Source organism: Chroicocephalus ridibundus, chromosome 5 (assembly GCF_963924245.1).
Source record: "Chroicocephalus ridibundus chromosome 5, bChrRid1.1, whole genome shotgun sequence".
Classification (NCBI taxonomy): Eukaryota; Metazoa; Chordata; class Aves; order Charadriiformes; family Laridae; genus Chroicocephalus; species Chroicocephalus ridibundus.
In genome coordinates, this window is record NC_086288.1 from 72,033,769 (window position 1) to 72,047,612 (window position 13,844).

The 13,844-nt window shown below is 43.8% G+C and overlaps 1 protein-coding gene across 1 annotated transcript in view; it reads left to right on the forward strand.

The window, feature by feature from the left end:
• The window catches only part of PDGFRA (platelet derived growth factor receptor alpha), a 36,348-nt gene extending 22,705 nt beyond the window's left edge, over window positions 1–13,643 (forward strand). The window contains exons 13-23 of the mRNA XM_063336452.1: window positions 229–333; window positions 1,040–1,150; window positions 1,436–1,589; window positions 2,719–2,885; window positions 3,925–4,040; window positions 4,925–5,047; window positions 5,658–5,769; window positions 7,534–7,633; window positions 7,743–7,848; window positions 9,006–9,241; window positions 10,292–13,643. Of these exons, the coding sequence (XP_063192522.1) occupies window positions 229–333; window positions 1,040–1,150; window positions 1,436–1,589; window positions 2,719–2,885; window positions 3,925–4,040; window positions 4,925–5,047; window positions 5,658–5,769; window positions 7,534–7,633; window positions 7,743–7,848; window positions 9,006–9,241; window positions 10,292–10,439 (1,478 nt within the window). The 3' untranslated portion in view covers window positions 10,440–13,643. The remainder of the gene's footprint in view (window positions 1–228; window positions 334–1,039; window positions 1,151–1,435; window positions 1,590–2,718; window positions 2,886–3,924; window positions 4,041–4,924; window positions 5,048–5,657; window positions 5,770–7,533; window positions 7,634–7,742; window positions 7,849–9,005; window positions 9,242–10,291) is intronic.
• Window positions 13,644–13,844: the final 201 nt, after the last annotated feature.

A 13,844-nucleotide genomic window follows, 5' to 3' on the forward strand; every position in this document is an offset into this window, starting at 1 on the left:
GAGAGGTGCTCCAGTCCCCTAATCATCTTGGTAGCCCTTTGCTGCACCCTCTCCAGCAGTTCCTTGTCCCTCTTGAACCGGGGAGCCCAAAACTGGACACAGTACTCCAGTGGCCTGGCTGTTTGAACATGCTCTTTCCACACAAGAATCACAACCCATGGAGGCAGTGGGAAACGAGGCGAATTGCTGTTACTCTCTGAAATAAATAACCCTCTTTCCTGTGTTCAGGTCGAATCCTTGGTTCTGGTGCCTTTGGAAAAGTAGTCGAAGGGACTGCATATGGATTGAGTCGCTCTCAGCCAGTGATGAAAGTAGCTGTGAAAATGCTGAAACGTAAGTTGTTGCGGCTCCGGTTCCTGAGCTTGGTAGAGCACGTTCCCACGGGGCTGTATCAGCATTGCTTGGGTATAAATAGTTTCTCCATATCCAAAGTTGAAACTGTACTGTGGAATGACTGAAACTTAAAATTATATCTTAGATTGCTTCATGGTGTTTTCAGTTGTTTCAGGCAGTATTCTGAAAACATCCAAAGTTTGGTTTTAGCTGTATGGACCATAGCAGCCACGATAACTCCACAAGTTCAGAAGAAGATAGAATAACCATGAACGTTTGTGAACAAGTGAAAGAAATGCAACAGAGCAGAAATAGGCAGGTTTCATGCGAGAATCTTAAGTTCCCTGAAGATTTCCCGGTTCATGAGCTGACAATCTGGTGCAGTGATTCCGGAGAAACCACAAGGAACTTTCTTGTCTTGAAACTAGCAGCTTGTAGAGTGCCTCCGTGCCACCTGGGCAGTCCGCTGTACCCCTGCAGAGGGACAAATAGGCTGGGTCAGCTATTGAGCTGGGTTACATGAGTCCCCTATTAGTGATTTGTGCCTCCTCTCCACGTCTTAAGAAAGCCCCTTTTCAAGTAAAGGAACCGTCTTCTTCAAGAAACCATGGTCACAATGCTGTAATGAGTCAAGCAAGGAGAAATCCTTTGTTATGGGGAAAAAGGCGATCGCTCTCACTGAGTGGCTGGTGTGTTTTTCCAACAGCTACTGCGAGATCCAGTGAAAAACAGGCGCTCATGTCCGAACTGAAGATAATGACACACCTCGGGCCCCACCTGAATATCGTGAATTTGCTCGGAGCTTGTACAAAATCAGGTGGGTTTGGCTGACAAAATGGAGGTTTGCTGTCGAGCCGTTGTTCACTGTTTAACAAGCACGCAATTGTCAAATAAAGGATTTAACAACAGATATAAGCAAATAAAAGGTTTCACAAACCTACTTGATATTTGGTAATTGCAGTCATAATTAGTAAATAACAATGTATTAACCCCCAATGCTTTTTATGCTTTATATGCTATTTTCTACTATTTTTGAAGTCTTTTTTTTTTTTCTCTTTAAAGACTCCACTCATCAGTACGTTATTTTGCTTTATTTCATCAGGTCCTATTTACATCATCACTGAATACTGCTTTTATGGTGATTTGGTGAACTATCTGCATAAGAACAGGGACAATTTCCTGAGCCGACACCCAGAGAAGCCAAAGAAAGATTTGGATATCTTTGGGATGAACCCAGCTGATGAAAGCACAAGAAGGTGGGAAAAAAGGAAAAAAAAAAAAAAGTGTGACCTGCAACTTAAGGAAATGTCATTACTAATCCTTACTCCATCCCTCTCACTCATTGGTTTAGACCCCTCCCTCATTCTTCTTATTAGACTTTTATTTATCAGGTTTCATAGATCTGGGAAGATTTCAGCACTTTTTTTCCAGTCTCCCTGACACATGTGCTAGATCCACATTTCCCTTGTGTAGAGATGCCTGCAGCCCCAGGACCACCATGGCTTCTCCATAGGCATCCTGAGGTCCCAAAGAACATTTCAACAGAAATAAAGCATGGCCCAGTGTTCCTCTTTTCTGTAAAAACATCCTTTTGCCTCTACCCACCCAAGTTTTAAAAGTAAAGCGCAACTACCTGGTTTCCTTGTTTCCCTGCCTGGGGAATTTCCACTGTCTAAAACTCCTTCCTTTCAAACAACCTGGCAGAGTTTGCTCTCCAAACTCAAGTACTCTCCTTTATCTACCGGTGGCTTAGCCAGTCTCAATAGTTTCCTTATGGTTAATGTTCACCCCATAACTTTTTCCAGATGACGGAGGAGGAAGCTTGTCATCATACACTCATCAGTAAAGCAATGTCATAAAATTAGCCAGGATTTAGAAGGTGAACAGAGATTCCTTCAAAAAAACCACTCAGGCAAATAGACCAACTGAGTTGGTAGCCGAGGACAGGCAGGACTATTCACCTCAGCAGGGGTTTGTTCAGCAGGACTGGATTTGATGAAAACTGTTTGGATGGATAAATTACATCTATAGTTTGGAATACCTTGGACTGAAAGCCCTAGGTAGTAATACCTGCATTAGTGGCATTTTGGGAAGTTAGACAATACATGTTTATATGCTTGGCTATTGACAAAAGGATGAGTTTGAAGCCCTTGTGTATGACTACAGTGATATATGGTAACATGTACTAATATGTGGTAACTCATGACTACGTTGTAATACATAATCTTTACGTATCCCCTACCAAGAAGCCAGCTCTTACACTCTTACTTTTCACAGTAACACAATCGTACACCGTAAGAGAACTGTTAGAGCTACAGGATGCCCTGGCAGGGAAGTCGCCTGGGCAATAGTAGCTGATGCACCTGTATTTTTTCCCGATTTCAGTTATGTGATATTATCATTTGAAAACACTGGAGAATACATGGACATGAAACAAGCTGACACCACTCAGTACGTGCCAATGCTGGAAAGGAAGGAGGGATCCAAATACTCTGATATTCAGAGGTCTGTGTATGATCGGCCTGCTTCCTATAAGAAGAAATCTATCTCAGGTAACAGAGAATTGTCCCTTCTGCATACATCATTGATACTAATAATTCTCGCACAAATGAGAATTTGGTTTTTTTGATGTCTCTATGGACGTGGTGTGCGTTCGCTTCTCTGCCGAAGCGCTGAGGGGCTGCGCTCTGCAGTGGGGCTGGAGGCACTCTTTGGATGCAGCGATGTTATTAGCCTCGTAGTTCGCCAGATTTTGAGCAATAGCAGTGGACAATAATAATAGTAAATGTATATCGCTCTGTTCCCACTTACATGTCACATTAACTGACACTTAGCGAATGCAGAACACTCCCAAATACTTTCCTGGATTATGTAATGAGGATAACGAATGCATCCCATTCCCCGGCCCTCTTCTCAGAAACCAAATATGCTTTGCTTTAAAAATAGGCACCGTCACTTCTGCCTCTAGGCCTCAGAAACTGAACCCTATCCAGTCCCAGATTTCCATGGCAGACTAATGTACTCATGTTGCGCTCTAGGACAGTCGGGGTAAATGAGTCACTGAATTTTGACTGTGATTTTTGCTGACATTTTTCATAAGAAAAAAACACTGTTGCCATAGAATTCCTAACCCTTTTTGCTGGTATTGGATTAGTCCCAGTGAATACTTGCTGGGAAACATAACAGCCTTCAGCAAAAGCAAACGGATAAGAATGCACTTGCATACACAAAAACCTAATGAAGGCACCACCTCTGAATAAAAGTGTTCGTACCATGCACTGAGCATTGTAAACAACCTGCTAAACACTTCGGTGGGCCTTTTCAACTTCACCTTTTCCTGCAGTTCTCTGGGGAAAAAAAAATACAGACAGGAGAAAAACCAAGACCTATATTTAATACTGGATGTTTTTAAGAATGCAGTACGCGTCAGTGACTGATGCAGACATTAAAAGTGGTTAGTTATTATGAAAAGACTGCTTTGGTCATGGCATTCTGTTGTAGTCATCAGCTCAGAATCATGATAGGTAGGGGGAAATGGATGTTACTTTCACACTCCACAGCATAAACACATTTTTCTCTCTTTTTCAATAGAATCAGAAGTCAAAAACCTTCTCTCCGATGACAGTTCGGAGGGCCTCAGCCTACTGGATTTGCTGAGCTTCACCTACCAGGTTGCACGAGGAATGGAATTCCTGGCTTCTAAAAATGTAAGTAAATAAAAAAGTAAGCAAATTATATGGAAGTGTAGAAACATCTTCATTTCCAGCTGTGGGTTTTGATTTAGATTCCGAAAATACGACACAACACAATATTATTTTTGGGGATGTAGACAGCTTTCTTGCTTACCTGGCAACCGAGACCATGGCTGGAAAGATCAAAGCAGCCGCCAGTCCTCTTCTCCCATTGCAGCCTGCGACATTCATGGAGGCAGCAAGCCAGACACAGTGGTGGATCTAAGGAGAGTCCGGGTGGAGGGTCCATAGTGCCACAGGCCAGCATAGAATCATAGAATGTGTTGGGTTGGAAGGGACCTCTAAAGGCCATCTAGTCCAACCCCCCTGCAGTCAGCAGGGACATCTTCAACTAGATCAGGTTGCTCAGAGCCTCATCAAGCCTGGCCTTGAATGTCTCCAGGGATGGGGCCTCCACCACCTCTCTGGGCAGCCCGTGCCAGTGTCTCACCACCCTCATTGTGAAGAACTTCTTCCTAATGTCTAATCTAAACCTGCCCTGCTCTAGTTTAAAGCCATTGCCCCTCGTCCTATCGCTACATGCCCTTGCGAACAGTCCCTCCCGTGGTCTGATCTCCATGGTCAGAACCATAGACATATCATTAGTACCTGATGGGTAGAAGGGGAAAGGGTGGCATCGTTTGTCTTCTTCCCACTGCAGTACATCTGGGTGAGCCCTCGCTGGTTCTGAGGGCTGGTGGCCTCCCTGCCAGCGGGGCAATACAGGTGCCTGCTCAGTAGAAGGTCTTGTTAAGTCTGTGCCCATCAGCTAACAGATCTCCTTTCAGCGATCTTTGCAAGGGAAATGGCCCTCGTGGAATTAGCACATCTGTGAACAACTTATTTTCTTCTCCGTACAGTGTGTGCACCGTGACTTGGCAGCTCGTAATGTCCTCCTGGCTCAGGGAAAAATCGTGAAGATCTGTGACTTTGGGCTGGCTAGAGACATCATGCATGATTCCAACTATGTCTCCAAGGGCAGCGTATGTACTCCTTAATCTCCTGGGCTCTGCTTTAACCGAAATAAGAAGTATCAGTTTTAAATGCTGTTTAATGTTCTTCCCATTCAGCGTTAGTTACACTAATTGACCGTTGGGGTGAACGCTCCTGGGAACAACTTTTCCTCAGCTCATTAATTCCTGTAACTTCCCTAATTCTGCTTTAAAGCTGAAATGTACTTGGCCACATTAAGGACTTCACAGGCTTACAATTTAACCGGCAAGTTTTGTGACTGGATAAATTATTAAGGAACTGTCACTGTGATGTGTAAAGTAGTGACACTTCAGCCGATGACATATCAGACCTGGATCAGGAATGACAGCTTTCCTATCATACCTTCAATCAGCCTGGTCATTTGCTAGTAATAAAACGAATACAGTTATGGCTTAATTAGTTTTTGTGGGGAGCAAATAGTAACATTCCTTATAATCCTGGTATGGCTGTGTTACGTGGAATCAAAAAGAAATACTAGCCAGGTTAACACAACTTTCCTTATTAGAGATAACTTAATCTTGGCTATCTAATAGCAGTTGTAATAGGAAGCATGTTAATGGCTAATCTGAGTGGTTCGGGGTTTCTTTCTTTTTGCTACAGACTTTCCTCCCAGTAAAATGGATGGCACCTGAAAGCATTTTTGACAATCTGTACACAACGTTAAGTGATGTCTGGTCTTACGGCATTCTGCTGTGGGAAATATTTTCTCTTGGTATGTACTGTGAACACTTTTGTGTGTGTAGTGATTAAGCTTTTTCAGTTCCAGCTGTTCTACATTAAGTATTTCAAATTCTACAGTAAAAATACACATGTGAAATCAACTGTTAGTTATTCTTCTATATGGGGTTTCAGATCCCCACGTTGGGTGTGAAGTGAAATGTCCATACTCTCCCAAAGTTCTCTTTAGATTTTTTTTTTTTTGGCAAGGTACTTATTATTTTTTTTTTTTACTAGAAAACTGAAAGCACTGAGTGAAAAGCTCTTATGGAAAAGTATTGGTATGCTGGGCCGGGATAGATTTCCTGGATAATAGGAGAAGGAACATGCTTCTCCCTTGCAACGGGGCGCCGGGGGCTGCAGCCCAGCCCAGCGGCTGGTTTGAAACAGTCTCTTTGTATACGTTTCAAAAAAGCCCGTCTTAGTCCCATTACGGAAAGAAAACAAATGTCAATCTTCTGGGACGCTGATTTCTCGTTTCCAGGTCAGCACTGTTCGCACAGTTGGTTTATGGCAGCGTAAAGTGGTTATGACAATCTATAGCAGTTACAGACAATATACAGTTCCCAGCTGGGAACAGCCTGGCTCTTTCCTCAGCCTGATTAATTAGCCTCCCGGGCGGGTGGCTGGCCTGCTCCAGTAGGCCTGCATTGCCCACATTTACTCTGAGCAGAATTAATCACGCGTGTATGGCATCTACTGCTGCCCCACAGCAGCCCCAAGCCTAATGTTATTTTCTAAAATAAGTTATCATATAGAGCTGCTTCTCAGAAAACAGCAGTTGCCCCACTCTTCGCGGTACGGATTACTGTAATCTCTGGGCGTCATAGGGTCCTGTAAACATCCATTCACCCGCATCCCTGGGAGGCATGGGAGGGCTGTTGGATATCTCAGGAACCGAGGCACAGCTCAGCCCGTGCTTCGCTGTCCTACCTACAAGGAACGTTCTGAAGCCCAGTTTTAGGTGAAAATCCTGCTTTTGAAAGGGCTGAGGTTTCTGGTGTAAACGTTGTCTAACGCCTCCTATGCCTGAGAAAGATATTTCTCAGGTGTTTATTAAGAAAGTCAACTTTGACATCTTGCTGCAACACTGACTTCAGCTTGAACGGTCCTTTTATACATCAGCGGTGTCTGTACGCTGTAGCCCCAAATGATCACTTGACCGTGTCAGCTCAGGGGCTGAGTCCAGACGTTTCGACAACTCACTCACCCGATGTGTTTGCTGTTGTCTAAAGCCACCTGCCCAGGTGGGAAGACTTGGGCATGGAGGGACTGACCCACAGTAAGGCTTTGCCCTTACAGCCGGGATGAGGAGAATAGCTCAGACCACGTCGTTCTCAGCTGTTGTGCAGATGCCAGAGGCAATAAAAACAGACAGAGCAAGTGACTTGCCTAAAGTTGCCCAGAAAGTCAGTGGCAGAGCAGAGCCATGACCTCAGGTCTGCTGAAGGCAGGCTGATGACCTGATCCAGGTATCACCCAGCCTCTGTGCCCAGTTAATACACTCTATAAACACCACAAGAGGATCTTTTTCCAGGTAGTACCTGCTTCAATCTTCCTTAGCCAGCATTTCACATCAGGGCTTAACATGGTCAAGGCAACAGCTCTAACGTGAAACATCGGCTAGGAAAGATTAATTTTGATGGCATGTCAAATTACAGCGCTAACAATTTTTGACATTAACAGCGAGACAGTCTTTGGGATCTCTGCATGGATAGTCAAGTAGGGAGTAGTAATTTTTCTTCTCTTTTATGTGCAGGTGGCACACCATACCCTGGCATGATGGTCGATTCTACTTTCTACAACAAGATCAAGAGCGGCTACCGAATGGCCAAACCCGATCATGCCACCAATGAAGTGTATGTCTGCATTTGGCTTTCCCCCACCTGGCCAGTCTCTGGACAATTTTGGCTTTAGTTTCCGTCTGATTGCTCATTTTGGTTAAACTGATTTCCCTCTTATCTGCAGGTATGAGATCATGGTGAAGTGCTGGAACAGTGAACCAGAGAAGAGACCTTCTTTCTACCATTTGAGTGAAATTGTGGAGAGCTTGTTGCCCGGAGAGTACAAAAAGGTTTGTTCTTTGGAACTTCCTCTTTCTAAATACTGTTTTAGAGGGAATTATTAGTGTTGTTCCAGCCATCAGAGCCATGACCACTGAACTGGCACATCCTACCCTACATGAATTGCATGATTTGGACAGGGTCATTGCATGTTGGGGGAGCATGAAACTAAGGTTACTGAGAGAAGCAATTTGGCAGTATTAGCTGGGAAGCAGAACTCTCCATTTCTAATGAATCCTAATATTTCTACTGGAGTACGGGTTTTACATATTTTCATGGGATTTTCTAGACAGTGAAAGAATTCTAGAAAAGGCACGGCTTGGCCCACATGTATAACCTCCCTATTCCCTCTTTGGCTCCGACACACTTCTGATACCTCTGAACAAGTTCTGCCTGTCCCATCATTAACAGAATCATAGAATCACAGAACGGTTTGGGTCAGAAGGGACCTTAAAGGTCACCTAGTTCCAACCCTGTGCCATGGGCAGGGACACCTCCCACCAGACCAGGCTGCTCAAAGCCCCATCCAGCCTGGCCTTGAACACCTCCAGGGATGGGGCAGCCACAACTTCCCTGGGCAACCTGTTCCAGTGCCTCACCACCCTTACCATAAAGAATTTCTTCCTGATATCCAATCTAAATCTACCCTCTTTCAGTTTGAGGCCATTACCCTGTGTCATATCATTCAGTGTTTCATTTTCCCACCTACCTTCATTCCTTCATTCCTTTCCCCCTCTCACTACCCCTCTTTCCCATCTGTTTGTCTGCTCTGTGCTGCGACACTCACTCCTGCATCTTCTAAAACTGGCTTCAAATTCCCAACGACTCGAAGATGCTGGGCTTCTCCATCCGCTGTTCCTGGCTCACAGGGCAGAATATCTGCTGGGTTAATGAATCACAGCTACCCATCTGAAGAAAGGTGGTCTTAGTGAGTAGCATCTAATGAGGGGTTTGAAATGAATATTTTGAGGGTGGCAGAGCACTGGCACAGGCTGCCCAGAGAGGTGGTGGAGTCTCCGTCTCTGGAGACATTCCAAACCCGCCTGGACGCGTTCCTGTGCAACCTGCTCTGGGTGACCCTGCTCTGGCAGGGGGTTGGACTAGATGATCTCCGGAGGTCCCTTCCAACCCCTGCCATTCTGTGAGTCTGTGATTCTGTGATTTTCAGAGCTATGAGAAGATTCACCTGGACTTCCTGAAAAGTGACCACCCAGCTGTCACACGCATGAGAGGGGACTGTGACAACGCTTACATTGGTGTCACCTACAAGAATGAAGACAAGTTAAAGGACAGGGAGAGCGGATTTGATGAGCAGAGACTGAGTGCTGACAGTGGGTACATCATCCCCCTGCCCGACATTGACCCTGTTTCTGAAGATGAGCTTGGCAAAAGGAACAGGCACAGGTATGTGAGGTTTACAGACCACGTAGCCCATAGTCACCATTCTGGGTCACGTTTGGTGACACGCATTAACACTTTTTAGCATCCTAATCTTCAAATGGTTTCCTTGGCTCTGTTGGGACTTCTTATTGTGAAGGTCCCATGTAAGTATGGCAATATGGTCATAGTGATTTCAATCGGAATAACCTAATTTGGCCTCTTTTGTGACTGCCAGGGGAAGGTGAATGTTGGTAGAGTGCTCCTGCATGTCACTGGGACTCCCTTGCTAGCTTGGCCAAGTCACAGCGGCTGTCTGGTGGCTCTGTGGGCACATTTTGCAACACATCTTGCCCCTACAGCTCAGTGCCTTGGAGCTGCATGTGAGGTCTCAAGGCACTGATTTCTTTTGCGTGAGACCAGCTCTAAAATTTGGGAGAAGCTGTTTTTAATATCTTCCATGGTATTCTTTTAATGGACAGCAGGGTATTCAGGACTTTTTGCTGCTGCCTTGTCAGTTTGCATGACCAATTCCACTAGAGCACAACACTGTGTAACCCTTACTGTGAATGGCAGGGTTTAATTCAACACTTAATTCATAGTTTATAGAATTAGCAAGGTAGAAACGTCTTCTTTATTATATTTTTGTGCAATTTTCAAGAGAGGGATGAATGAAGTGTCTAAGAAGCACTATCTGGATTAAGATTTATTACCTCCCTCTGTTATTATTATCTTATTGTCTGTTATTGTTATCTTATTTTCACCTGACCTGCCTAGATTTACCCAAATGACCTATTGTCACAGCAGTGTCATAAAGCTACTTCTCTAATGAGTTTCTGGCAGAAAGCGCTCGGAGGAACATATGTACAACATGCTCCTTTTAATTTGAAGGTTGTTCATTACTCTTGAGATACAAGATCTGCCTTGTCCTAAGAAAGAGGCGGTCAGAGTCACCTAAAATTGCATTACGGGTCAGAAAGCACATGGAGAGATGGTGTTCAGTTCTGCTAGAGACTGGAGTACTTACCCAGCCACATTCGCCACGTATTTTCTCTCTGAGATGTTTGTCTCTTCCAGTTCCCAGACCTCTGAAGAAAGTGCCATTGAAACTGGTTCCAGTAGCTCTACTTTTATCAAGAGAGAGGACGAGACCATTGAGGACATTGACATGATGGATGACATTGGGATCGACTCCTCAGACCTGGTGGAGGACAGCTTCCTGTAACCCCACGGACACCTTCCAGCTCTGCACACGGGGAAGCTTGCCGTGTCATCTACAGACTTCTGCTCCACAGAGAAAACCACTTTATTGCAATGTCAAGGATGTGAAGAGGAGGTGGATTTGTACAGAGAAACTCCCAGCGATGGGCAGAGGAATCAGCCTGAGTATGAATGAAAGAGACACGTTGAAGATGGATTTTTTTTTTAGTGTTGCTTCTTGCAGTACTTCAGTAGCATCTCAGTGTTGTTTGCCATTCGAACTGGTAGGAGGATGAAGGAAAAGGCCACAAACAGACCAGTTTTGTGTTTCAAGGGCATTCATGTGACTTTGATGGATCGAATTTCCACTGCAGCAATACTTCGCCGTTGTAATTATGTAAATAACTGACTACTCAAGGATCTTTTGAGGTGCACATTGAACATATGCCATGGATTTTAGAAGAGATCGTTCATGAATTTTGTGTACTTCCTCCCTCAATCTCAATGTCAGCTGCTGTTGAACTATCATGTGAATTGAAGAACATGCAAAAACCACTTTTGGACCAAAAAGGTCTAAAACCACAAGGGACTGACCGGTACTACAAAACGTGTTACTTTTTACCATTAATGCAAGTAAAGGGGAATAATAATAATAATAATAATAATTAAAAACCAGTCTATAATAGGTGTTAGAAACCTAGTAAGTCTTTATTAACTATAGAAGATAGCTGTTTTCAAGATAATACTACTACTGTTTTCAGTAACACTAAATGTATATTTTATAATTCATTGTCCTTCAGCAAAAGCACAGTCTCAAGAAACTCTTTTTTTCTCAAGAAAAAATTCATGACCTGAAAATTTTTATGAAACAATTCTGTTATTTGGCTGTACGCAGTGTGGTAACTGCTCTGGTTACCTAAAACTACTTTAATGTGGAGAAAAACTTAAGTTTTAGTTTTCTATCATGAGCTGAGTAGTTTTTCTAATCAGATATACTGGAAGAAATTATTGCCCTCTGATTAAGTGAGGTTATAAAAATTTAATTTAAAAAATATTAATTTATGCCATATTTTCAAGATGCTCGAGAATGGAAGTTCATGATAAATCACCAGCAACATCCCATTATTAGTGTTTCATGGGTACTCAAAAGAAATCTTATCCTGCGGTTAGCTGTGAAGAATTGATTTGATATTTGAACTGCTCAAGGAACAAAGACATCTCTCCCAGCCTGGAACTCCAGCTTAAATAAGCAGAAATAATTCTGCAGCAAATATTCTTGTCTTAGTTTTCAGGTTTAAACAGGAACAGAAAACTCTGACTATTATCTTTGCAGACTGTAACTACAAACGATAATTGCTTCCAAGAGTGTTTTTCAGAAGAAGGTGCACGAAAATGAACCTGCTCTCAGCCTGCAATAGTTGTTTTTTTGACACCACTTATACAAGCAAAGTGTTACGATTACTGCTATCACTGTACGACGTGTTATTGAGATACGATGCTTTGGAAGACTTACATGTGAAAAAAAGGTACATCACTGCGAAGGGCCCCATCCTTTCTGGTGCTCAACTTTCAAACTTAACCTTAATTCAGTGCCATGAGCGCCCTGCAGGAGGCGCGCAGCCTCTGGCACGACACAACCAATGCAAACGGGGTGCAAACCCATCCCTCTGTTGCAGTTATTTTTCCTAGGAAGTGTGAAAGACGGACCAGCAGTGCCCGACAGAACATGCTGCCGTGTTAAACTACGGTTTAACTTGAAATGGCCCTACGAAAAGCTACGCAAGTCCCCTTGACTTCATCGTTGTGGACAGTTGTGGATCAAATGAAAGGGAATGTAATATTGTCAGTGTTACAGGCAAATGCTTCCGGGTCTGGGTTTCAAAACGTCAGGCCACGTACAGGCATCCGGCAGATGTGACAACGGGACCTGAAGTGAGGCACCCACATTTTCCACCCCGAGGGAGGCTGACAATCAGAAGGAACCGTGAGCGATGGCGCGTCCTCCGTTTCTTGCACTCAACAGATGACGACCGAGTGTCTGCCCGGGAGCCGTGCTTCAGCCAAACGCGTGTCACTGGGCTCTGTACGGGGACAACTGTGAAACATAAAGACTCTCCATACAGCCAGGACAGATGAGACGATGTCAAGTCCCCCTCCAGCTATGAACTATGAATTGAGGAAACACAAATTATCTGTTTGGTATCCCAGATATCTGAATGGCCACTTGAGACCACACGTGCCTTAATTTGCATGTGTAGTCAGTACAACTACACATTCAAATTAGGCAAGTAATTTCACCTGCATTTTTGCACATGGCCTAGTGTTCTTCAGGGTTTGAAAATCAGCCCCAGTGCGCTTTATTATACCAGTTACTGGAATTTAAGGACATTTTCATGTGGTCTCCCCTTCCCCTCACCAGTTTCGTTCAGTATCTCGCAGCGCACCTCGGGGCTAGACCCAAACGGTGGACGTGAACGAGAGCTGGTTCACTTCCCGGTGCATGGGAACGTTGGTTCTCCATCCTGTCATGAATATCGTGTAGATGAACTGCATCCATGGCGGGGGTCTAGCCAAACCCAGCTCGCTGCAGGCTTGGAATCAGATAAGCTGGCCTGGAAACTGGAATAAGAAGCAGAGGAAGAGAGGGGAGCGACTAGAGAGGGAGACGTGTGAGAGGATGATTCGTTTAGTTTTACAATATTATCAGTATTACAGACTTTTTCTTTTATGGCTTAATTTTTGAGAAGCCACTGGAAGAGATATTCCCAAACCTTTCGCTACAGTAATTGTATAACGACAATCAGCGTTAGCCTGCGAAACACAGCTTTTGATTTGGAATGGCCAACCAATTCCTTACAGTGTGGTCTGCAACTTGTACAAAATGGTCCTATTACATGATGAAGGACGTGAGATATGATGATGTTATACATCAATATGTATATAAGTATTTTTATATAGACTTCTAGAATACTGCCAAAACATTTATGACAGCTATATCACTGCCTTTGTTTATATTTTTTTTACTGTGATATATTCCACAGGCACGTTAACTGTTGCACTTTGAATGTCCAAAAGTTATATTTTAGAATAATAAAAAAGGAAGTGTTTCCAAAATGGTGGCTGTTGTGAAATGTTTGAAGAAGGGCAAAGTGGCCTGAGTGACGGTAGGCACAAAATGTATTTCAAAAAATGCCCCTGTTGATATTTTGTCTTTGAAAAAATCCTGTAAATTAAGATCTCTATATTTCAATAAATGATATATAATTTAAGGATATGTGAGGGGTCTATACTCACTTATTGAAAGATGGTCACAAAGAATTAGTCTTGCTTGGGTTTTTTTCCCCCTAAAATGTTTCTGGTTAATTGAGTGCCCTGCGAAGCCATCGGGCAGCAATGAGGAGCAGGTCTCTGAGCCCCTCCAGCGGGCACA